The sequence below is a fragment of the Dysidea avara genome, chromosome 6, assembly GCF_963678975.1.
Source record: "Dysidea avara chromosome 6, odDysAvar1.4, whole genome shotgun sequence".
NCBI classification, from domain to species: domain Eukaryota; kingdom Metazoa; phylum Porifera; class Demospongiae; order Dictyoceratida; family Dysideidae; genus Dysidea; species Dysidea avara.
In genome coordinates this window covers 20,286,472-20,312,391 of record NC_089277.1, presented here as the reverse complement: position 1 = coordinate 20,312,391, position 25,920 = coordinate 20,286,472, and the positions used below count along the sequence as shown (strand labels likewise).

At 37.2% G+C, this 25,920-nt stretch overlaps 1 protein-coding gene across 1 annotated transcript in view; it reads right to left on the bottom strand.

The window, feature by feature from the left end:
• The window catches only part of LOC136259317 (fibulin-1-like), a 77,537-nt gene that overhangs the window by 32,817 nt on the left and 18,800 nt on the right, over positions 1 to 25,920 (bottom strand). Inside the window, exons 2-4 of the mRNA XM_066052811.1 lie at positions 22,886 to 23,005; positions 15,103 to 15,203; positions 9,388 to 9,483 (exon numbers count right to left, since the gene is read on the bottom strand). Of these exons, the coding sequence (XP_065908883.1) occupies positions 9,388 to 9,483; positions 15,103 to 15,203; positions 22,886 to 23,005 (317 nt within the window). The remainder of the gene's footprint in view (positions 1 to 9,387; positions 9,484 to 15,102; positions 15,204 to 22,885; positions 23,006 to 25,920) is intronic.

Below are 25,920 nucleotides of genomic sequence, written 5' to 3'. Positions count from 1 at the left end.
TTATTTGCGTAAAATAAGGTCGAAGGTCTGTCACGCCCACAGGGTAAACCGCTTGAAGGAATGAGCTGAAAATTGCTATGTAGATGGAGTAACTATCGTAGGAGTGCCTTTTTGTGATTTGAAAGGAATCCAGTTAAAGGCCATCGAGATATAACACAAAACCCAACCTGTGTCACAATTACGCGATCGATTTTTATGAATAAAAAACTAATAGTTTTCACGCCTACCAGGCAAACCGCTTAGAGTAGTGAGCTGAAAATCGGTGTGTGGCTGGAATAATTATCATAGAAAGTCCGTGCAGTAGTACAGAAGAATCAGATTACAAACCACTGAGTTATGATTCCAAAGCCAACTACGTGTAGCATATGCGAGATCGAGATACTCTAATAGAACAGTCACCCTAATAAAGCATTCAGCTACGTTTATAACTTACTCCATTATAGAATTATATTACATTGCAAGTTATTCTGTAGGGAGTTCAGCTACATACAGTTAATCTTATAGACAATTCAGCTACAAGCAAGTCACCCTGTAGAGTATTCAGCTACAAATATGTTGCTGTAGAGATTCAGAACATTATAAGTCACACTGAAGAGAATTCAGCAATAAACAAGTCACCTTGTAGAGAGTTCAGCTATAACAAGTCACTCTGTAGAGAATTCAGCTACAAACAACTCACTGCGTAAAGGGTTCAGCTACAAAAAAAGCTACCCAGTAGAGAGTTCATCTAGATCAGCTACAAACAAGTCACTTTAAGCAATGTTCAGCTACAAGTAACTCACTCTGTAGAGAGTTCAGCTACAAACAAGTCATTCTGTAGTACAAACAAGTCACCGTGTAGCTGGAGAGTTCAGCAACCAATCAAAAAACCACTCTGTAAAGAGTTCAGCTATACAAACATGTTATAACTCTATAGAGAAAGTTTTAACTCTATATTGAGATCAGCTAGAAACAATTAGTCATCCAGTAGAGAGATCAGCTACAAGACATCACCTTATAGAGAGTTTAGTTACAAAGAAACCACCATGTAGAGAGTTCAGCTGCAAACATATCACCCTGTAGAGAGTGCAGCTATGAACAGATCACCCTGTAGAGAGTTCAGCTAGAAAAGTCATCCTGTAGAGAGATCAGCTAGAAGGATCACCTTGTAGAGAGTTCAACTATACAAACAAATCACCCTGCAGATAGTTCAGCTACAAACAAGTCACCCTATAGAGAGATCAGCTAGAAGAAGTTACCTTGTACATACCAAGAAACTATCATATAAAGAGTTCAGCTGCAAACAAATCACCCTGTAGAAAGTTCAGCTACAGATCACCCTGTAGAGAGATTAGCTAGAAGAAATCACCTTGTAGAGAGTTCAGCTACAAAGAAACCACCATGTAGAGAGTTCAGCTGCAAACAAATCATCTGTAGAGAGTTCAGCTAGAAACAAGTTCACCCTGTAGAGAGATCAGCTAGAAACAAGTCATCCAGAGATCAGCTAGAAATAAGTCACCCTGTAGAGAGATTAGCTAGAAACAAGTCACCCTGTAGAGAGATCAGTTACAAAAAAACCATCCTGTAGAGAGTTCAATTGCAAACAGAAAACCCTATAGAGAGTTCAGCTAGAATAAAGTCACCGTGTATAGAGAGATCAGCTAGAAACAAGTCATCCTGTAGAGAGATCAGCTAGAAACAAGTCACCCTGTAGAGAGATCAGCTAGAAACAAGTCATCCTGTAGAGAGATCAGCTAGAAACAAGTCAGAAGAATCGGATTACAAACCACTGAGTTATGATTCCAAAGCCAACTACGTGTAGCATATGCGAGATCGAGATACTCTAATAGAACAGTCACCCTAATAAAGCATTCAGCTACGTTTATAACTTACTCCATTATAGAATTATATTACATTGCAAGTTATTCTGTAAGGAGTTCAGCTACATACAGTTAATCTTATAGACAATTCAGCTACAAGCAAGTCACCCTATAGAGAATTCAGCTACAAATATGTTGCTGTAGAGATTCAGAACATTATAAGTCACACTGAAGAGAATTCAGCGATAAACAAGTCACCTTGTAGAGAGTTCAGCTACAACAAGTCACTCTGTAGAGAATTCAGCTACAAACAAATTACTATGTAAAGGGTTCAGCTACAAAAAAAGCTACCCAGTAGAGAGTTCATCTAGATCAGCTACAAACAAGTCACTTTAAGCAATGTTCAGCTACAAGTAACTCACTCTGTAGAGAGTTCAGCTACAAACAAGTCACTCTGTAGTACAAACAAGTCACCGTGGAGAGAGAGTTCAGCAACCAATCAAAAAACCACCATGTACAAGAGTTCAGCTATACAAACAAGATATACCTCTATAGAGAGATCAGGTAGAAACTTAACGGATCACACTGTAGAGAGTTCAGCTAGAAACAAGTCATCAAGACTGAGTAGAGAGATCAACTAGAAAACATCACCTTGTAGAGAGTTCAAATCACCCTGCAGATAGTTCAGCTACAAACAAATCACCCTATAGAGAGATCAGCTAGAAGAAGTCACCTTGTAAAGAGTTTAGATACAAAGAAACTACCATGTAGAGAATTCAGCTATGAACAGATCATCCTGTCGAGAGTTCAGCTAGAAACAAGTCATCCTGTAGAGAGATCAACTAGAAGAAGTTACCTTGTAGAGAGTTCAGCTACAAAGAAACAACCATGTAGAAAGTTCAACTGCAAACAAATCAAACTGTACAGAGTTCAGCTGCAAACAAATCACCTGTAGAGAGTTCAGCTACATACAAATCTCCCTGTAGAGAGATCAGCTAGAAGAAGCTACCTTGTAGAGAGTTCAGCTACAAAGAAACCACCATGTAGAGAGTTCAGCTGCAAACAAATCAAATTGTAGATAGTTTAGCTACCAACAAATCACCATGTAGAGAGTTCAGCTAGAAACAAGTTATCCTGTAAAGAGATCAGCTAGAAGAGTTTACCTTGTAGAGTGTTCAGTTATGAACAAACCATCATGTAGAAAGTTCAGCTGCAAACGAATCACCCTGCAGAGAGTTCAGCTACGAGAAGATCACCCTATAGAGAGTTCAGCTAGAAGAAGTCACCTTGTAGAGAATTCAGCTGCAAAGAAACCACCATGTAGATAGTTCAGCTGTAAACAAATCATCCTGTATATAGTTCAGCTACGAACAGATCACCCGGTAGAGTTCAGCTAGAAACAAGTCACCCTGCAGAGAGATCAGCTAGAAACAAGTCATCCTGTAGAGAGACCAGCTAGAACAAGTCACTTTGTATGTAGAAAGTTCAGCTACAAAAAAAAATCACCTTGTAGAGAGGTCAACTACAAACAAATCTCCTTGTAAAGAGATCAGCTAGAAGAAGTTACCTTGTAGAGAGTTCAGCTACAAAGAAACCATCATGTAGAAAGTTAAGGTGAAAACAAATCACCTGTAGAGAGTTCAGCTACAAACAAATCTCTCTGTAAAGAGATCAGCTAGAAGAAGTTACCTTGTAGAGAGTTCAGCTACAAAGAAACCATCATGTAGAGAGTTCAGCTGCAAATGAATCACCCTGCAGAGAGTTCAGCTATGAGAAGATCACCCTATAGAGAGTTCAGCTAGAAGAAGTTACCTTGTAGAGAATTCAGCTGCAAAGAAACCACCATGTAGATAGTTCAGCTGTAAACAAATCATCCTGTAGAGAGTTCAGCTACGAACAGATCACCCGGTAGAGTTCAGCTAGAAACAAGTCACCCTGCAGAGAGATCAGCTAGAAACAAGTCATCCTGTAGAGAGACCAGCGTTGAAACCGGGTCGGGTCATCCGGGTCACTTTTTCTCCGGGTCTGACTCGGTTTACAATTTATCTGGGTCTGACCCGGATTGGATCACGTGAGAAACGAAATTATTCGTTTGACGACGTGGAAACTTATAAACGCTATCGCGTAGCTCTTTCGTGAGCCACGCCCACTTATCGCATTACTAACATACGCGAGGGTAGCTATTGTCAGTAGGTGAAGACCTTTTTTTTTGTTGTCTTCAACCTACAGCTAGGCTGAAGTTGCAATATTTACTCAACACGAATCGAACGCTCAAAATGTAGACTCGTTCGCTCGCTCGAGACTAGCCGAAACACGTCTCGGCTTTAATCAATCCGGGTCACATCCGGGTCAGTGGGTCATCCGGGTCAGCAGTAGTGACCCGGTTTCAACGTTGAGAGAGACCAGCTAGAACAAGTCACTTTGTATGTAGAAAGTTCAACTACAAAAAAAAAAAATCACCCTTTAGAGAGGTCAGCTACAAACAAATCTCCCTGTTAGAGAGATCAGCTAGAAGAAGTTACCTTGTAGAGAGTTCAGCTACAAAGAAACCATCATGTAGAGAGTTCAGCTGCAAACAAATCACCTGTAGAGAGTTCAGCTACAAACAAATCACCCTCTAGAAAGATCAGCTAAAAGAAGTCACCCTGTAGAGAGTTCAGTTACAAAGAAACCACCATGTAGAGAGTTCAGCTACAAACTAGTGACCTTGCAGAGACATCAGTTACCTTGTAGAGAGTTCAGCTACAAAGAAACCATCATGTAGAGAGTTCAGCTGCAAACAAATCACCTGTAGAGAGTTCAGCTACAAACAAATCTCCCTGTAGAAAGGTCAGCTAGAAGAAGTCACCTTGTAGAGAGTTCAGCTACAAAGAACCATCATGTAGAGAGTTCAGCTGCAAACAAATCACCTGTAGAGAGTTCAGCTACAAACAAATCTCCCTGTAGAGAGATCAGCTAGAAGAAATTACCTTGTAGAGAGTTCAGCTACAAAGAAACTACCATGTAGAGAGTTCAGCTGCAAAGAAATCACCCTGTAGAAAATTCAGCCACAAACAAATTGCCCTGTAGAAAGATCAGTTAGAAGAAGTTACCTTGTAGAGAGTTCAGCTACAAAGAAACCATTCTGTAAAGAGCTCAGCTGCAAACAAATAACCTGCACAGAATTCAGCTACAAACAAACCACCCTGTAGAGAGATCAGCTAGAAGAAGTTACTTGTAGATTGTCCAGCTACAAACAATGCACCCTGTAGAGAGAGCAGCAAGAGGAAGTCACTTTGTGGAGTGTTCAGTTACAAAGAAACCACCATGGAGAGTTCTGTAATAAATATATGTATTATATATATATAATTTGTACATTTACTGATAAAATCAGAAATATTTAAAGTACATCTGCTTCCTCTTTTCTTCTTCCTGTGGAAAAGAAAAAAAGACAGGTTAAAAAGTCCCAAAGCCGGCCTATGGCCGGTTTTGGGGTATACAAATACAAAAAGAAGTGAAATCTAATCCAAAACAGCCAGCTGTAAAAAAGTGTGCGGCCCTCAAAAAGGCTATGGTGAAAAAAGATGTGAAATCCAAGGTGGCGGCCAAGAAATGGCTGTGATGGTAGGTTAATGGTAAAAATTTTAATAATGGCAATTTAGGTGAATTTTTTGCCAAGACCAAGCGGCACAAAAATTCACCTGAATTGTCATTATTAAAATTTTTACCATTAACCTACCATCACAGCCATTTCTTGGCCGCCACCTTTTTTATTTCACAACTTTTTTCACCATAGCCTTTTTGAGGGCCGCACACTTTTTTTAAAGCTGGCTGTTTTGGATTAGATTTAATTAGCTATATGATTCTAGTTACAGAATGCAAAAACTTTATTTCGATACTGAGATATGACCAGTTGTATGGTGGAGTGTAGTTTGTGCCCACATGCTCTATTTCACAGGCCTGGTCACATAATATTAAAGTTAAGTAACCACTTCCTAGATCATTCCTATAATAATAAGAGATCTTGTTGCAGCTGTGCAGAATTTTGCTGGTTAGCAATTGGACAATAGATCTTGACATCATCTGCAAACAAGAGATGTTATCACAATTGGGAGGTCATTAATGTAAATAAAATAACAAAAAACAAAAGAAGGCCCATCACTGATCCTTGGGGTACTCCACTTAGAACATTGTTAGTAACTGACTTAACACCATTAACTACTAGAGCTTGTTTACTTTCTGAGAGACATGGTCTTATCCATTTTAGGATATTGCCCTGTGTACAATATGCTTTTAGTTTTAGAAGTACAGTAGTAGGCACAGAATCGAAAGCTTTACTGAAGTCTTAATAGCCTACATCCACAAGGGTGCATTTCTCAAGGAACTGTGTACAATATTGCAGAGCTGTGCTTGTGTTACACATGAACATTTCAGCACAAAACCACATTGTTGGTTGGTTAACAGATTATCAATATGTACTCTAATAATTTATCTCTTATCGTTGATTCCAGAATTTTACAAACCATAGGTATTAAACTGATTGGTCTATAGATGGATGGAAGTTTTCGGTCACCTTTCTTATACTGCGTTCACACTTAGCGTGGTTTTGCAACCCAGTTTATGAAACCACAACATTACATCTATGGGCACGTGTTTAGACCACTGACTGTACTGAAGCATGCTAGCCTGGAAAATGGTGTAAAGTAGGGCTCTGCTAACGGGTGGTTGGGAAGAAAGGCAGTGGCGAATTAGCACGGTTGTGCTCTAGGGATGGTTAATGGCTTATGCCAGCCATTAATACCCTTATTACGATGTGGTCGATACCCGTAAGCAATCGTGTGCTCTTCCTGCTATGAAGTGTTGAATTGTTCCGTTCGATATAGTGTTTCTTTTATCCATTTAAGCTTTATTTTGATATAATATCTAGTGAACACATTGAATATAGAAAACCGAACCAAGTTGTGCTGGCACAGCAGTTTTATGCGGGCTGGCCCAGTTTGGTCCGGCTCAGTTCGGTGGGCGTTTATACTGATGTAGTGAAAACCGAGACGAGTTGTGCCGAACCGAGCCAGCGTGCGATATGAGGCAAGTATTAAACACTGGTACCACATATGCTATCTTCCACATACTCAGAAGTTAGCTAGTGTCCAAAGACTTTTGGAACAATATTGATGAAGATTTGGTTAACTCAAAAACTGCTTCCTTGAAAAAAATGAGGATGCAAGCCTTCAAGACCAGTTGATTTAATAGATATAATTATAATGTGACCGGATCTGCGAAAAGGGTCTTATACAGTAGTCTTTTCAATTTTGTGTACTTGGCAACTCACAACTTACCCTGTGAATATGGTACCATCCTGAAATTTGGTCACGTTATACCCTTATCATACCACTATTGCTGTGTGTATTATGAAAGTGATGGGTTATAAACACAAAGAGTTATCAAACTTGGGAATTTGGAAAGGCTATAATACCCATATTTGGTCACATTTTATGTGCATTTTTTTAGAAACTAAGTAGTGCACATACCTGTCTACTGTTTTAAGAGTGGTTATCCAACAGTAGCATTGCACCGATAATTGGTTGAATTATCAGTAACAGCCAATATTACCTAATTTTACAACTATCAGTATCAGTTATGAAGTGGAAATAATTTGACGATTAATCGAAACCTACAATCAATCATTGATGACGGCAATGAACTGGAGAAAGTAAAGATTTACAAAATTGCTATTGTTCCGGCAGCTGGAAACATTTTGTAAGGGCTATTGTTCCGGCAGTCCACTAGATTTCTCTCACATCAAGCACACTAGTTGTATGCTATGCCCTGCGTTTTTAATAGACACGCATCTAGTTGGTTGCCCCAAGCATTCAACTTTAGGAGACATGTCTAGTAAATTGGGCGCAAAAAGTAGTATTAGCATTAGGGTTAGAGTTGGGTTAAGCTTTGGTTTCTTCTTCACCTTTGTCTTCAAAATATATATAGAAGTCAGTTCACTCAAAGACATATAAGGTAGAAACTAAAGGAGTTGAGTAGCTGGGAGCCATGTAGCACAATGGCTAAGACTCTGGGTTCATACACCAGAGGTCATGGGTTTGATTCCCGATTTTGTGCATTTGTTTTTTGTTTTTTTAGTTTTAGGACCCTTTTGTCTAAGTTTTATTTTATTCATGCAACTGCTGGAACAATAGCAACATCCAAAGATTCAAGTGATGGACACAGCAGTAAGTGATACAACATTTATGTGCTGTAACTGTTTTATAACTGTTTAGGCTTCCTTTTTTACAAAAATATGGTTACAAGGGTATAGCAGGCTGCATAATATTTATTTGCTACCCACACAATTAGTCAATCAGTCTTCACAAATGGTCTGGAATCCCACTAAAAACACTGTTTGATTAGTTGTTTTATAACTACTTGGCTTCTTTTTCCATAAAAGGGGTTAGTGGTAAAGCTTTAACAAACATTGTAGTAGCATAGCAGTAGAGCTGCAGCCTGACATAGGGGGTCTCGGGTTTGGTCCTCTAAAGTGTTATATTTTTTTCATTCAACACCTTTTTTGTCTAAGTTATATTTTTAATTATGTGGCTACCATACAAATAGCAACAGCCTTATTTCCAGCATTTTAAGTGCACCATTATAAATGTATGTGTACCAATCATTATTAAGTATAGTCCAGTGTTGCGGGTAGCATGTTATTTTTACTGTAATAATATCAGTGCCATATGACAAAACAGTTATTTAATGATGCTGTGAAGTTATACATAGCAAACAGCAACAAATAAAGGTGTATACTGTCACAGTAAAGAATAGCTGCAGTAACAATATTACTAACAAAATTGTTGTTAACTAGTGTACATAGTTGGTGTACCTCAAACTTAAGGAGTTACTGAAAAGGAACCACTATCTATTACATCTACAGTATTAAGTGCACTTGAAAAAGTTCACTGCCAAGCATTTGCTGGATAAAGTACCTGGATTTGGAACTCAGATTCTTGTATACAACACCAAGAACATAGGTGGCAGAAGGGGGGGGACTTAGTCCCCCTCAGAATGATATCATGCCGAAATTATCCTTCTTGGAGTGGGGCAGAAAACCGTGAAATAGAGCAGTCACTCTAAAAATTAAGTTGCAGTATTAGAGCAGTGTGTAGCAAGCAGTGTGTAGCAAGCTATGCAAGGACTGTCATATGGTTTATCAGCTATAAATACGTAGTTGGTGAGGTAGGCAGCTATTGTCAGCTGGCTGTGATCTTTTTTTTTGGTCTCACCAAACCAGAGACAATGCAGTGCCTCAGTTCATTTCCACCCTTGGTCATTCCCCCCTCATATCAACTACTTCCTCCGCCACTGACCAAGAACTACTACTATTTTAAAAATTTAGGAGTTTGACTAATATCATTATACTAAATTTAGTGTGCAAATTAAAACTATAAAACTGGAAGAAGAACTGTCCAAATAAAGCAACACTAATTCTATGTCAGATACGTTAGTTCCAGGATTTGGCTAGAGATGATTGTAACGCCATATACAACATAGTGTTGAAAAGGTAAAATGTGTCTATTTATTAAATCATGTCTGTGCATTTATGTCAGTCAGTAAAACACACCTTCTCCACAGTCTGTGCCCATCCAACCTGGTGCACAGGTACATACATCAGGAGATGAACAAGTTCCATTATTCTTGCATTCTTTAGAGCAGTATGCTACATAACATATAAAATGCACATGTCAGGATACAAGCTAGTGCAATTCATTTATGCTTGTTTTAATAATAATAATTTTTGTAGTACTCTAATAGAGCACACATATTTTCTGAGCACTCCTGACCAATAGAACACATACAGAATACTCTAGAATTTCCACTGATAGATCTACGAGTTATCATTCTAGTGTATTAAACTGGAACTTTCATTTATATAGTAGAAATTAAATGAAATGATATCAAATCACTTTTGCAATTTTATAAATCACCCATAATTCTGTTGTTCTTAATTCAATCTCTATGAAAATTTGGATGTACATGTGTTGCATTACTGCACAGCCCAAGTTTAATAGCTGCTCTTACTGCCCTCCAAACGTGAAGTTAATTGACTAGAGCATGCATGAGTTATAGCGAGTAAGCAAAAAAGAAGAGAAAAGCAGCAGATGAAAAATACAAATAAAATAAGATGAACTTTGAAGACACATATGGCCAGGCAGATTCAACTCAAATTTGCAATAAAAGGTGCCCTACCTCAAAGGAGTTTCGACAACAAAACTGTTTAATTTCTGTTCAGGAATTATTGAGCTAAGGATGAGTCAAAACAGCATTTACTTGGATCCTGTAAAATATACACTTGTTTGTTGCGCGTCCACACTAGTTATACTTGGCCTCACAGTGCACTATTGTGTGTCCTGATACTATAGACTGTGTATAGAAATTAAACAAAGTACAAAAAATTTCAAGAGATGAAGTTTATTGGAATTGTGATTCTCATCGTTTTCATCACAAAAATAATCAATGGTGATACGGGTAACCTATGATTATATTTTCACAAAGCTGTTATCATCCATAAAATTTGCAGATTTCCTTAATCATTTTTCCTAGCTATACAGTAATGTGATTGTAGATGGGCTTATATGATGAGAGTTCTTAGGAATAATATTTCCTATACTTAATTAAAGTTCTTTGAACATAATAGTTAGATTTTGATATTAGCACACTAAGCACACATAAGGCAAACTTGATTAATTGTTTCCCACCCATGCAAACACCAAACTGCTTCTAATTTTATTGTTATTGCAAATGGTCACAAGTGCATAAATATTTTATGTGAGTAAAATATGACATCTCATGTATCTTGTAGGGAACTTTAGCTAACCTTAGTAGTAGCAGATAGCCTGCTGTTGAGGTAGTTTGGATATTTTCTTTTCAATAAATAATTAATAATGAATAACGACTTTCTGCCCACATAAAATTCCGGTATGTGAAGCAATTACCAGTATTCTAGTTTGCTTTACCATTTAGCTATTTGACTGTAAATGAAAACATACCATAGGAGCACTGATCCAGAATGGCTCTTACTGGTATATAGGTGGATGTTATCGCAATGGCAGATCCAGGGAAAGTTAATTAGGATTCCCTTTGCTCATATCACTTGCTTATTGCAGCCGAAATCAGTTTATAAAGCCAAATCAGTTAAAATTATCTCTCAAAGTATACTATTAACTCAGCATGCAGCAATAAAAAACACTTCTTTACTGCAAAGCCATTTGAAACTACTACAACTTCATACACACTTATCATGTCATTGATGTTAAGCTACTGTAACAACTTTTAAAGACTTCAGTTGCTTATTAAATACAAAATAAACAAAGTAGATAATAATATTGATATCAACATATTCAATGGTGTGAAGAAGATACACTGGTATAAGACACACAAGTTTTGGAATAATGTAGTTACATCCCTGATGCTGGCTACACATTGTTGAAACGATCTGACTTCTCTATTATTTTTATTATATTGTTTAATTAGCAGAGCCCGCCCGGGGCATAAGTGCTAATGTACATTAAAATTAAAGTGATTGTATATTAATTGTTTGAAGCTGTCAATAGTTTGTTGGTTGATGATGTCTTGTGGTAGTCCATTCCATTCTGGTATTGTTCTTGGAAAAAATGAGTACTTATAGTTGTCTATTGATGTATAATAGTGTAGGAATTTTTGTTCATGATTAGATCTTGTAATGGTGACAGGTGATAATGTTGGTAAGTAGTTGTTAGGTATTTCAGTTAGGTTGTGGATAATCTTGTATAATAGAGTTAATCTTGTACAGTTTCTCCTTAATTGGAGTGGTGGCCATTCTAATAATGTTAGCATTTCAGTTATACTATCTCGCATATTCCTTCTCCATGGTCGATTCAGGACAAATCTAGCTGCTCTATGTTGTATCATTTCTATTTTATTTATGTCCTTTAGGTGGTATGGGTCCCAAATTGCAGCAGCATATTCCAGCATAGGTAAGATAAATTGTTTATAGCTTAGTTCTTTAAGTGCACGTGAACAGTTTCTTAAGTTACGCTGTAAAAAGCCGATTAGTCTGGTTGCCTTGTTGCATACATGGTTAACTTGTGGTCCCCAAAAAGATGGTGATCTATTATTATTCCAAGGTAAGAATGCTGTTCAACAACTGTGAGGGGTTTGTTTGACATGTGATAAAGAAATGTTGTTTTATGGTGGTGTTTGGATAACTGGAGAATGCAACACTTGTCAACATTAAATTTCATTTGCCATGTTTTAGCCCAAGTATTTAGTGTATTTAAGTCTTGTTGTAATAACTGATGATCGTTAGGAGAATTTATTGGTTGATCTGTTAGAGTACTTGAGTGTTCTATTAGAGTGTATCGATCTTTTAGAGGCTTTTCAGCCAGCACCTATAACAATGCCAGCTATATATCATTTTTAGTAGCTTAACTCTTTCTTCTAGTTGATCAAGAATAGACACATTCCTTACTTCTAACGATTATTCCCGTGAACGTCCAATAATTCTAACATTATGCCTGTAACCATCCTATTATTTCAGAATTATTCTCGCAAAATTGGTGACTTATTATTCTCAAAATTATGCCGGCATATAACTTTATTAGAGTAGAACCGTCTGTTTAAAAGTAATGCATCTGCATCTGTTTATCTAAGTTACTCTTAGTGTAATTACTGGACAAAAACACAAATCAAAGGGTGTAGATATCCATTAACAATAATATACACATATCTATAGAATATTATAATGAAGTACGATACTGTTGTATCTGATTGTAAATATCAAGCCTGCGACCCTTGCAATTGGGTATCATGTTTACAAACCAGATACAAACATCACAAATATGTTATAACTATTATCCACAATTGCTATACCATAGCTGAATGTGCAGAAAAAAACAATGACAGTCTATAAAGTAATGACAATTAGCTATATAGCTACTACTGTCAAAATTTCACAATACTTTTGCAACATTGAAGTGGGAGAGGAGTAGCTAACTAAATGGGTGTGTTATAACTGATTTGTGGTAAGGGGTTGCGCAGATCAAAGGTGCCCATGCATTTGTAACACAGAAGGAACAAGAAAACAAGGGTATTATTGGCTCCCACTGAGTGCTGTGTACAAGGGACAATTTGACTAACTAATAACTATTGTGATGATTAGTTAATTCACTGCTAGCTACATAGTTTATTCTCATTGGTAGTGTGCTTTCCATGCATGAATGTGAAGTGTACGTATATCACCAGTGCCAATCACTCCAGCCATTGTTTACATTGTTGAGTTGTGCAGCACTATAATAATTATGGTTAGCTGATTGGTGAACAAGCAGGTGGTTTACAGATGCCAACAAACCCCAGCAGTTATACTGCTTCCTATTCATTCAGATGAGTGCAGTGCTCAGTGCTTGTTTATGTATTCTAGAGCAATTTATCTCCTTGATGAATTAGCCATATTCAATACCTTGTGTTGTGACATCCTGTGTTGGTCTGGTGTTTGATTTCATTTAATGTCTTTGAACTATTTATTGGCCAGAATGTGTGGACAAAAGGAGGTACTTGGCAGAGGAGTAGCTAAGGGGGGGCAAGGGGGGGCATTTGCCCCCCCATCACTAAATGATTTTTTTAAACCTTCGTCACAAGTTTACCAGTATTAAACTGACACGCAAATGACTGTAAATTATGTACACTACTACGCGGTATCACCAGGTGTTGCTAGTGAATGCGCACACACCAACATTCAACTCGCTCGTGAATCCATTGAACGAAAATATTAGAGACATACTTCTATATTTAGCCTAGATTACTCGCGTGATAGAACATTTTTGAATCTAAAAAGAGTAACCCGCTTCTCGCGGCAGGAGTCACAACTCACAAGCGACAAAGGAGGCCAGATGATGCTACAAACGTACTGCCTACGAGGTGATAAGGTGTTAGCTAAATAAATGTACCAAGTTTATTTTATCGAGTCGATCACACTGGACCTTTGTACGTACGGCAGTGCAGTCTTTTTTACTTTGTCAGTCAGTCAGGTGGATCAGTCAAGCTTACAAGTTCTGCTAGCAGGATTTCGTGCAATACATGGCATTTGAATTTCGCCGAGTGAAGTGAGTGAATACGTAATCTTGTCAGCAGTGTGCTAGGACTGCAGCACAGGCTGTGGCTAACGTAAAGTAACTTGTATTTGCACTAAAGTATTAACTCTTCCGGACTGTGGATGAATTTGTTGGAGTACAGTTGTGGCACGTGCGATGATGCTCGACGAATATAGCTACCTCGATTGGAAGCAGTCAGTACTGAAACAGTTACGTAGCTAGTTATTTAAGCTGTAATAATACAACACCGTATGTTGGCTAGCCCACCATTGGGTCATTAGCCTTTTTTTGCAATCATGAATGATTTTGAGTGTTTCGTGGGGGAGGGGGGGGGGGGGCATGCCTGCCCCTCCATCACCTTCTGGCTAGCTACGCCCCTGGTACTTGGTCATGGTACAATTATTTGTAAACCAGTATACAGCTCATTTGTAACACTGGCGGCAGCCTATGATCTGCCCACACACCAAACTACAACTATTATACTTGAGCATTCAAAATTATTCAGATAGACCCAGTCGCTATAATTTAACAAAGTTAGATAATAATTCTGCAATCAGAATAATCTTTAATAGACTATTATTACTTGACTTTATTAGTACTATTTTTACTTATTAAAAATCTGGGTTTCAAATTAGTGTTCTATATGAGTACAATATTTGTATTAATTTTATGCATTTGTGTAGTGTTGTGGTTTATAAAGTATAAGTAGCCACAGAACAGTCACTACTGGACAATATATCCGTGCTGTTACCATGGAATTCCCATGATTCTCATGAAATACCCATGAAAATTGCACTTGGTATTTTTCGTGGGTAATGAAATACCCATGATGAAATGCACAAGGCAAAATAATGTACACATGAACAACCCATGAAAAAGTGAGTTTTCATGGGTTTGTATGTATGTACAACCCATGAAAAACCTGTGAAATCTCACCTATGAAAAACCTGTGGAAAGCCAATGAATATTATTCATGGGTTTCAACAGGTTTTTCATGGCTGTGATTTCAAAGATTTTCATGGTATATAAACCCATGAAAACTCAATCGTTCATGGGTACATTATTTTATTCCAACATTTCATGGGTATTTCATTACCCATGAAAAAAATCCAACTGCAACTTTCGTGGGTATTTCATAGGATCATTGGAATTTCATGGTACATGGATCATTGTCCAGTAGTGAGTTACTGTATATAACACTGATACAGTACCTTTACAATCTGGAGGATTACCAGTGTATCCATTACAACAGCTAACTGTGTAACTGTACGAAACTCCTGAATATGTATACCGTTGTTGACGGTATTGAGTCCTGTAATGAATTCATAAGTGTTGAATGAATAATTCGCTATAATATTGTAACATTCTATATACTGCAAAAATAGGGTGTGTGCCTACTTTTTCAAATATTGTGTCATAACTTTGCATTTCATTATTTCCTGGTAGTGAGATTTTCAGCACTTTTCTATTAAACTTTTAGTTGGCTTAAAATGCAAGTTACAGCATGAAAATGTTCTATCCCAATACTGAGATATGAGATGTTGTGTCAAGGTGTAATTTGTGCCCACATGCCCTATTTTTGCAAATCTGGTCACACACACACATGCACACACAGACAGACACACAGACACACACACACACACACACACACACACACACACACACACACACACACATGCACATACACATATTATTATGATTATGATCACATATATCTCGTAGTAAAAATTAAGGATATCTCTCCAAGTATTGTACTATGTCTTTCTAGGAATAACATTCAATTTACACTACCTATACATATATATACGTATAGTATAACACAGTACAATACTATTTTCTTTCAAGAGTTCTAAGTAATTGAATTTAGAGTGTCTAACTTAATTGTAACATTCAACACTCATACCAAGTTACATGGAATCGTAAAATCACATATTTCATTCACCAAAGCTCTATCACCAGTAGCAATACTAGTAGCAGTACTACATAGTATATACTTAGTTGTACCTACAACATAAGTCTGAATTAATGCTCTGTATTTGTGTAGACTGCATTGGCAAGTTAATACATACAATTTAGACAGGAACTTCAACACTATTTGGTCCTATTAACAAAATGTTTAACTTTAAGATTTTTGTTAGGTTTCAGCTTGGTGATCTATCAGCATAGAGCATAAAAATAAATAAATACTTTTGCTTTTGTATATGCAACTGAATTTTGGAAAATCACCCATATGGGCACACCTGTAACAATTGGAATTTTCATGTTTAGTGAGTTACTATTAAGAGAATAAGAGCAGGACACAGTTTTAAAAATATTTAAAGAATTTTCTGGTAATTCAAGGTATTGATAATGGCTTAAAATCATCAACAAGTAGATTTGCACTATAATGCTTGTTATTTGATCATTAAATATTTTTTGGTGCCAAATGTGCCCATATGGTTGATTTTCTGAAATTCGGTCATATATATATATGCATTTTAGAGTTGTGGTTGTCTATATACTTTGTGATATAGTCAGGTTCACTACTTTGTTCAAATTTTATGAGGATCAGCAAACGTATACATTAACCTTAGAGCATGGGGAATCTGATATATCAATGTTTACACTTGCACAGATATCTGCATGGTCAGTAATTTTTAATTTTAAAATTGCAGTCTATAAAGTAGGAAATTCAATTTAAGTTAACATAAAATTCAACAAATGTTTCATTCAACAATCCAAACAAATGTTCTGGTAACATTAACTTTTGCATGTGTAATCATTGGAGGTGATAATTAATCAGAAAAATCAGAAGTTTTTTTACAAAGGGAATAGAGGGGCATCCATTATATTCTGTGAATGCTATCTTACTAGGAATTATCGTGCAATAATTTTAGAAATAGTTGATAGTAAAAGGATTGAGAAATAATTCCAGAAAATAACTGTTGCAAAGTATAACTTTAGCTTCCACTGAAATAGTGCAAGCCTAAAAACAGCTGATAAGACTAAAAGATACCCTAATAGAGCAGTCACTTAATGTACTCTAATGAAGCAATCAACTTTTGAAATCAAATTTCTGATAGAGAAGTTACTTTTATTAAAATCATAACTAATGTGGTTATGTGTTTGGCATAAATTTTAGCAGATAAAAAGAATAAATGAAGGCTACAAAACAGATTCTCGGAAATTTCCTTTGCCAAATAGCAGATTAATCTTTGAAATTAGGTACGATGAGCATTACTAGGATTCATCAGTAAACAGTGTCAAAGGATTGATTTAATAATACCCAGGCAGAGCTAAGGTGATAATCACTTTGGGATGTTTATCTACTGTAGAATCTTTGTAATAGTTATTATTTTGGACAATGGCTTTTGTGGCTGGAGTTTTGCTAGGAATGCATAAGTTTGTGACTAATCACATGTTTGCAGGAATCTTGCCAAAATAAAAATTCTGCATAACTTTCAAATGCTAAACCATTTTCTTAAAACCAGTGCCAGTGATCCTGAGAACCTAGTGTGTTACAATTTGGAGAAGAATAGCTTAGTCAGCTGACATCTCTCATGAGTAAATTTGTTTGTACTTTAAGTATAAGCTCTATACCATGTGTTTTGCTAGTGTTGTTCATTACTTGTTGGCAATGACAATAGCTACCCCTCACCAACCATATCTCCTTATTTATAAGCTTGCTACACTGTTCTTCTGAAGAATACTGTGGCTGCTCTTTTACATTATCTAGATCTGACTGCTCTATTAGAGCATATTGATTTTTTAAACAGGTACTTGAGGGGCCCTTGATGGGGCCTCCTGGAGCCCCTTTCAGGCTGGGGCTAGGGGAAAATCCCCCCCCCCCCCCTCCTGTGGGCGGCCCTGGTTGTAATTTCACCTAAAGAAATTGACTGGAAATTTGTGACTGCTTTTTTGTCAAATGAATGATGGCCGAGAATTGTTTACAGTAAAAATTGAAAATGCTAGGGAGGTCCTCTGGAGAACTGTTGAATTCTCACAGAATCAAGTGTCGATGACATGTCTAAGCAATGCAATATCACCTGGAGATGTTCATACAACTGATGTCCAATACTACAAGGCATGCTGGAGACAACATGTATTCCATGAACTAAGGGATGACACTTGCAGAATATTCACAGAATCACCTGCCAATGCAGATACCATGCTTGATTAAACTGATCAACCTTGTAGATGTTCAAACTCAAAGTAAAGCTCATCTCCCCATGGATGTTACATGTATAGAGACAACTTACATATCAATGCTTGATGGAAAAGAAGAGGTACAAAAACACTCCACTCTGACAAGGAAATGGCTTAGGGATTAAATTATTTTAGAATTGCCAACTGTGACAGCAGTGAGACAGAAGGGTAGAAGAAAACCTTCTCTTCTTTACTACCTTGCAGCATGTGAAGAAGCCATGGTGACTCTTATTTAATGCAAATGACACGAATGACATAGAGAAGGTGATTAAAGGATGATAATATGACACAGCAGAAATAGTACATGATGGTATTATCAAATATGTTGAGGGGAAGGGGCCAGGGGGTAATGATGGTATCCAGCACAAGGGAAGATGTTCTTTCTGAACTCTATAGTCTGATATGGTGGATTTTGGTAGGATCTGAAGAACAGCTAAAGACAGAAGCAAAAAATAGGACAGTAGATAGGTCTACTTTGATAGTTTGTCTGAATATAATGTACGGCTTCAAAACCAGGAGACAAGTAAACTACAGCACAAGCGAAAGAAGTCCTCTGATACATTCTGGATTCACGTTAATGAGAAAACCCACAGTTAGTAGATGGAACACCTAACTTGAACAATTAACTTTTCTGAGACCTGAAGAACTACATACTGTGATGGTTTCTCTGACAGCTCTATATAGAAACCTGGTTTTAAATTTCAGGCATTGATAACACTTGGATTGAAGAATATGTTATTGACCCTCCATAACAAGGAAGATTCTTAAGTGTAACTATTACAAGAGAACACTTCATACATATATCCACACATATATGGCTTTGTATGAACTTGTCTTAGAAAAGTTCTTTACAGAGATGACACACCTGAAGGAAGTTTGCTTGAATCCATCAAAAGAATTATGTATCAACATGGCCTCTGGTACAAGTGATGGACCACAGTGTATCAAGATTGCCAACACCAGTCTGCTTTAAGTCCTATGCTGAGAAAAAGTAATATAACAGTTACAAACATGGGAAGAACTGAAGTCATCCAATGCTATGTTTAAGTCATTGATGAATTATCTCCACCGGGTTGTTTTTCATTGAAGTTTCCAGAAATGCTGATATTGCTCTTCATCTGGAAGCTGGAGAAGCACTGAGCAAACTTCTCTTTGCTTTTGATCGAATAAAATACAAACAGCTCTGGCCAAGATATATTGCTAACATATATGAATTACAACCATACAGCTACATGGAAAGAACTTGAACACAGAAATATATCTGTTATCAAGATTTGTCTTAACAGTTGCTGGCCATGTCTCTGAACACCTCAATTAAAGCTGCAATACAGAGCCATGGCAATTCCATTTGCTGCTGAAGGCAGCCAGATATGCATATTTGTGCCACAAGAATATGCTCCACAGATCTTAAATGCTGATGAAATTGGCCAGAATTTATGATAATTATATTGCAACACCAGCTAAAAAGCAGAACAACAAAATGTATATGTCTGGGACCAAGTTGCTAGCTGTAAAGATCCATGATCAGACAGTTGGTATAAAAGAGATCAAAAATTTGTATGGTCATCTGGTAGTTTTGATTGGATCCAACAGGGCCATTGATCAAAAGTATGCAGTTGGCAACTATGAATTTACTCTGACTTCAAGAGCATTTTTTGCACCAGATGGGTCAATGTTGGCATGCATTGACAAGTCAAAATTGATATATAACTATCTAGCACAGATAATACCAATGAGAGTTTGCCTTTCAGTGAGCAAAATGATTGTTTATCCACATCTTTAATTACAAAGATTGTTTTTGTTTATAGAATGGTTTTTGTCCAGACGATGACACAAAATAAAAAAGGGATATTTGGCACAGTAAAAGGACTAGCTGAGAGTTTCAAAGACAGGCTCACAGGTTTGATAGTAGGATTTAATGAAGTTATACTGGTCTTTGATTTGCACAAACCTGACTCTTTGAAAGAGAGAACTAGAGAGAGATGCCAACAAGGAAAAACTACAAGATTGAAAATGATACAAACATCATTCCTTGCATTACACGACATTATCACATGAAAAAACAAAAGACAGTATACCTTGCACAAGCAGTACTCAATCATGAAGTAAATTCACTACAGCTATTCATCATGTCAGCATCAGATCAAACGAGAAGCAATAGAGACCTAAATTTTGAAAACAAACTTCATGAAGAAGCTGACACAATCATGATCTGTCTGGCATCCAAAGCTTCACAGTTGTGTCCAAATGCAGAACTTGTGTTCAGATACAGATGTTTTGGTTCTGGCCATAGGGCATTATGATCAATGGTATCAGGTATCATAGATATTGAACCAATATGGAGAACTTTGAGCAAGAAAAAGGCTCAAGCATCACCTATGTTCCATGCATTCACTGGAACTGGCAATGTTGGAAATTCTTAGGAATAAATAAAATGAAAATTAATGGCTTCAGTAGTACATGAAAGCTGATGTACACTTTCCCAGAGCTTTGATGACACTACTGTAGTTACCAATTGAAAGTGACCTTACACAAGAAGTGACAAATGAATTAAAGAAGTTTCCAGTCTGAATCACTGTCCAATGGATGTTTGGATTACCAGTATACCTCACTTAGGATGGCATATGTTTTGCAAACAACTTGCAGAAAGTAACAAGTTTCCACCTACTATTAGTTCACTAGAAGAGTACATAAAGCATGTACATTTACAAAGTGGGGTATGGTAACAAGCCACTGTCATCTATCAGCAGCCTTTTGAACTCCTACAATTTGGTTACTATAATAATACAAGATTCTTCATGCACCACAAGCCATTACTGAGTTGGTTGGTAAGATGCCAGTGTAAAACTAACTGCTCTATACAAAAGTGCCAATGCATCAACTTACTTTGCACAGAACTGTGTTTGCGTGGTACAGATGGAGAATGTACTAGCGATGAAGATTTCATCATCGAAAATGATAACAGTCATAATGATTAGTATAGCCACTGTTCTCATTACTCTGCTTGGTCTAAAACAATTGATCATGAAGATCATGCAATAGCAGTTGTAATAAATAATAGCCTCCACATGCCATTTCAAGGCAAAATTTACTTTAAGGGAGCATGCCACCAGACTCCCTACTTTGACATACTCAGTACATGCAGTTGAGTATCACATCAAAGAGATCATCTGTTGCACCTTTTCAGCTATAAGTCATTAATTCTAAGTCCTTGAAATTCGGTTAGGTAATCCTAAGGCTGCAGCACATGTTGTTGTCAGACCTTCAGTGCTGGTCACTTTAAAGTGTTAATAAAATAATCTCTGACATCACATCAGATCAATACTGAAAAAGTAGTGTACATGACTATGACAATATGTGACCGGATTTGTGAAAAGGGGTCTTCCACACACATCCAATTTACCACCTTTGGCAATTCATAACTTCAGAGTGGAAAAAGTTATTGCCTTGAAATTTGGTCAATATTGAGCACCAACATAGGTTAATGGATAGAGAAAATTACAGGTTTATATCTTTGTTGAACACAAAGTTATGGCCTTCCAAGTACATAGAACTGGATGTGTGTGGAAGACCCCTTTTCACAAATCCAGTCACATATTCTGAATTACTCCTGAGATATTTTGAGTGATCGGGCCATCATGGACCTCCGTTGCAGTCCATAATAGCCCGATCACTCAAAATATCTCAGAATTTTGTGTTGAGTGCAATTACACTAGTCTAACAATTGAAGTATGGTATACTGTAGCATTAACTAAGCTGGAGCATTACTTATGAATGCTTGGAGTCTTTTGAAACAATTTCTTCTATTCAACCAGAGAGTCAACCTGCAAATTCTGTACCACCCATGCTTGAATGTATGTGTGAATCAATTGAGTCAGAAGCTGACCTTCTCAATTATGTCAATGTATAAACATTGCCTCTGTAAATTTTTTTTCCTGGCTATGCCACTGCTTAGCAGTTTAAAAAGCTACTAAAAGATTTCATATATGAGTATAAAAACAGTAGGATTAATGTTTGTCACAATTCTCTGTCAAAAACACACTGACAGTTGCATTTTAAGGGGTACCATTTTCAAGCTAAAAATTGACTATCATGCAGAAAACGTGCAAAGGTAAACATTGATTATCAGATCCTCCATGCTGTGAGCTATCCAAAATGTATAGATTTGCTAATCCCCATAAAGTTTGAATGTAAGCCTATTTTTTGACATAGTGAACCTGAAAATTATTCTAGAGTTCCAGTGACAAATGTTCTACTTTTTAAAAGCAGCAGCATAGATACAGTGCTATTGGGCTGCAGTGATGGTTATAGGATTCCAAAAGGTGTTTGTTGTGTTATATAAATAATTATAGATAAGGATTAAAATAATAGGGAATCTGTGGAAATGCCTTCAGAAAAGTTTGAAATTTCATAATGGATTTTAGAATACTTTTAGTAACAACAATAATCAACCCAATGCTTTAAACTGTGAAATAAGCAAACTAATTGCATGACAAAAGTTAGACTACACTGGAGAATTGATTGCTCTATTACAGTATAGTAACTTGAATGGCAGTAGAGTATCTTGATCAATAATAGAGCGATATAAATAATATTTATACAGTTAGAGTACCAATGAGCTGAGGCTTTCTCTCAAAATTAGATCTGCCATTGGTCTAATTTGTATAACAATATGGTATTTTTTTATCTCTAATTAAATGAGCCGATTTTAGCCAACAAATTAACAGCATAGACTTAGTGTAAAGTTAATAATCACTGTGCTGTTAAGCACACTGTAGTTAAAGTTTCCAATGATTTTATAATGCCTACCATTGTCTTCGACATCTACCCCATCCAAATGCTCCGCATCTGTAACTATCATATACAAGATATCCATTCCTCCGTGTGGCCCATTTCACTGAGTAGGTAGCATGTGACTGCCTGCACACACTGAAAAATATACTAGTATACTGTACATGTACATACATGTATTATAGCCTATACCTATAATCATTCATGTGTTGTACTCAACAAGTGAATTTACTAATGGCGCCTTGGCATATATGTGACCAGGCCTGCAATAATAGGGCATCTGAGCACAAACTACACCCTGTCACACAACAGATCATATCTTGGTACTGACGTAGTATATCTGCATTCTATAACTTGCATTGTAAAGCCAATTAAATGCATAATACATGCTGAAATTTTCATAGCCATACTTTAATGGTATCAAAAGTTATGAGCCATGAAAGTTCGAAAAATTAGGTAAAAAATTTATATGCCCACATGCCCTATTTTTGTAGGCACGGTCACATAATAGTGCATGATTAGTGATTCAGAATCAAACTATTTACTGTAGTATTACATTTGTTTTATTAAGGTCCTTGACTCTGTATCCATAAGATAATTTCATTGCCTAAAATAATTCTATTCGAAGTACATTATATGACTTGACAACTAGTGTTACCATAATGATATTCACCTCTATAACACATGTACAACTGTAGAGCTAAGGCCACCAATTGTAGATTCCTTGTTTTCTGTCAACCACTCGCATCAATGGCGGATCCAGGATGGGGCATTTGGGGCAAATGCCTCCCCCCACCTTGTCACACAGTGGAGGAGCCATACTTCTGATTAAAATACTAAACTTTATGCCAGGGCAAGATCAGCTTATAAAACTCACGAATATATGCACATTTTACTAGCATTTATAACGAATTCACCTGAAACTAAAGCAAACCGAAGTTAAACTAGTTATAAAACTGTCACCCAACACCTTCGTGCACACTAAAAACCTCTAACACAATTATCGTGTTGCTGTTGTTTAAGACATTCAGAGCCTTTTAATCTGCTTTAAAGACTTCACAGCCATCTGCAAAGGCCAAAATGACAAAAATCATGCAGCAGTGGGATACTACTAAGAGGTGTACTATTTGCCGCTTCAAAAATGCAGCAACTAGTAGGAGGATCTGGTTCTCCCTACCCACCTACAACTTGCCTGTTTGTGCCCCTCCCACTGCCAGATCCTGGATCCGCCCCTGCGCATGATAATTTTAGAGCTGCATGCAAATTTATTATTGCATTTGATAATCATGTGATCTAATCATTTTTGTTTATAAGTATATACTAGTGTGGCTGGAGTTTTCTCTACATCATGGCCTTCAGGGTGCTGTAGCGGACAAAGGAACGCACGTGAAAGCTTGCAATAAACTTAGCGACATAGCCAGATGGTGAGCGTTTCATTTCGCGTGTGAATCGTGTCGATACGTGCACAGATTGCCGAGTAATCATCGTCAATAGCTGACACATGAAAAGTGTCACGAAAAGGCGGTAGCTACTGAGAGAAAATATGGATTCTTTTCAAACTACAAAAGGCACACCTACGATGGCTACTCCATCTACATCAAGACACACGGTAGTGTGTCGTGCGCACTGTAAAAAATAGTAGTGAATTGCTCCTTAAAAAATTATTAGTGAATTGCTCTGCCACAATACTCACTACCTTAAGTAGTGATTTCACTATTTTTTGTAGTGAACGTCACTAATTTTTGTGGTGAATGTCACTACTTAATGTAAACGCGATGTTCACACCTTTGTAGCTCCGTGCTCCCTTATCCGATTGAAACCAAATTTGTTATAGAAGTGCCGACTAGGTAGGGGAGTCCACATTACAAATTTGAAGAAAATCGCTCTAGTCATTTCCGAGATACATGCGGCCAAAGTTAGGGTTTTTTCTTTGTTTTTTAAACTTCTTTTTGCACACTTTACAAATCTGTCATGCTTTGTCCCAGAGTCACTCAGGAGTTTTGAAGGAACAACGTGTTTCTTATGAAGATAATTCTCGCCCAGGTGATGTGTACCACCATGACTTTCAGCAAGGTCGTCCAGCTTATTTTGATGTGTCTGTTCGTAGCACTACCCAGCCTTCTCACATTTCTTTTTCTTCTCCTTGTGCTGGGGTAGCTGCTGCAGCAGGTGAGTTAGCCAAGGACCAGAGACATCAAGATGCTGTAGAGGAGGCAGGGTGTGACTTTGTCCCACTTGTTGTAGAAACTTTTGGTTTTTGGTCACCATTTGCGCTTCAGACCCTTCGTACCATCGCTGAACGCACCGCAGCCAGAAGTGGTGCATCAACCAAACAGGCTCGTAAACATTTGTTACAACAACTTTCAGTTTCTTTATGGACGAACAATGCCCGTATGATTTTACGGTACTGGGCTTGCAGTGTCAGGGGCGTAGCCAGGATTTTTTGAAGGGGGGTTCCAGCACCAGCATTGAGTTAGTAGAAGCAGGGGTCTGGGGGCGCAGCCCCCAGCCGCTGAGAGACTTTCAATATTTTAATAAATCAAAACTCAGCAAATTGCTATATTTTATGCAAAAAGTACATTAATTATGATGCATTAAGTGCCCCTGGGATGAAGGTAGTACTAGATAAAGTCACCTAGTGGAAACAGACAGCATAACACATAGAGACAGATATAGTAATCTGTAAATAAGTGATGGTTATATCTCACTGTGGTATAGGAGCCATGAATCCACTGATACAAACGACAATCAAAACAATATAACTATACAAATATGCATAGCATGAATTCATTTGCATAACACAAGTGATTAATTACTGGAGCTCTATATCTTTAAACACTGCACACCAAAGCTATAGCAGTATAAGGTCATACTAAGTTTTGCATTTAATGTTGGAATATATGAAAAACTTCATATGGACATGGATGTTTACATGCATGTTCTATTAGAATATACTTGACTGCTCTATTAGAGTGTATAACTGACTGCTCTATTAGAGTATATCGATCTTTTTAACAAGTTTTGAAGAGGGCTCATGTTACCCCTGTGAATCC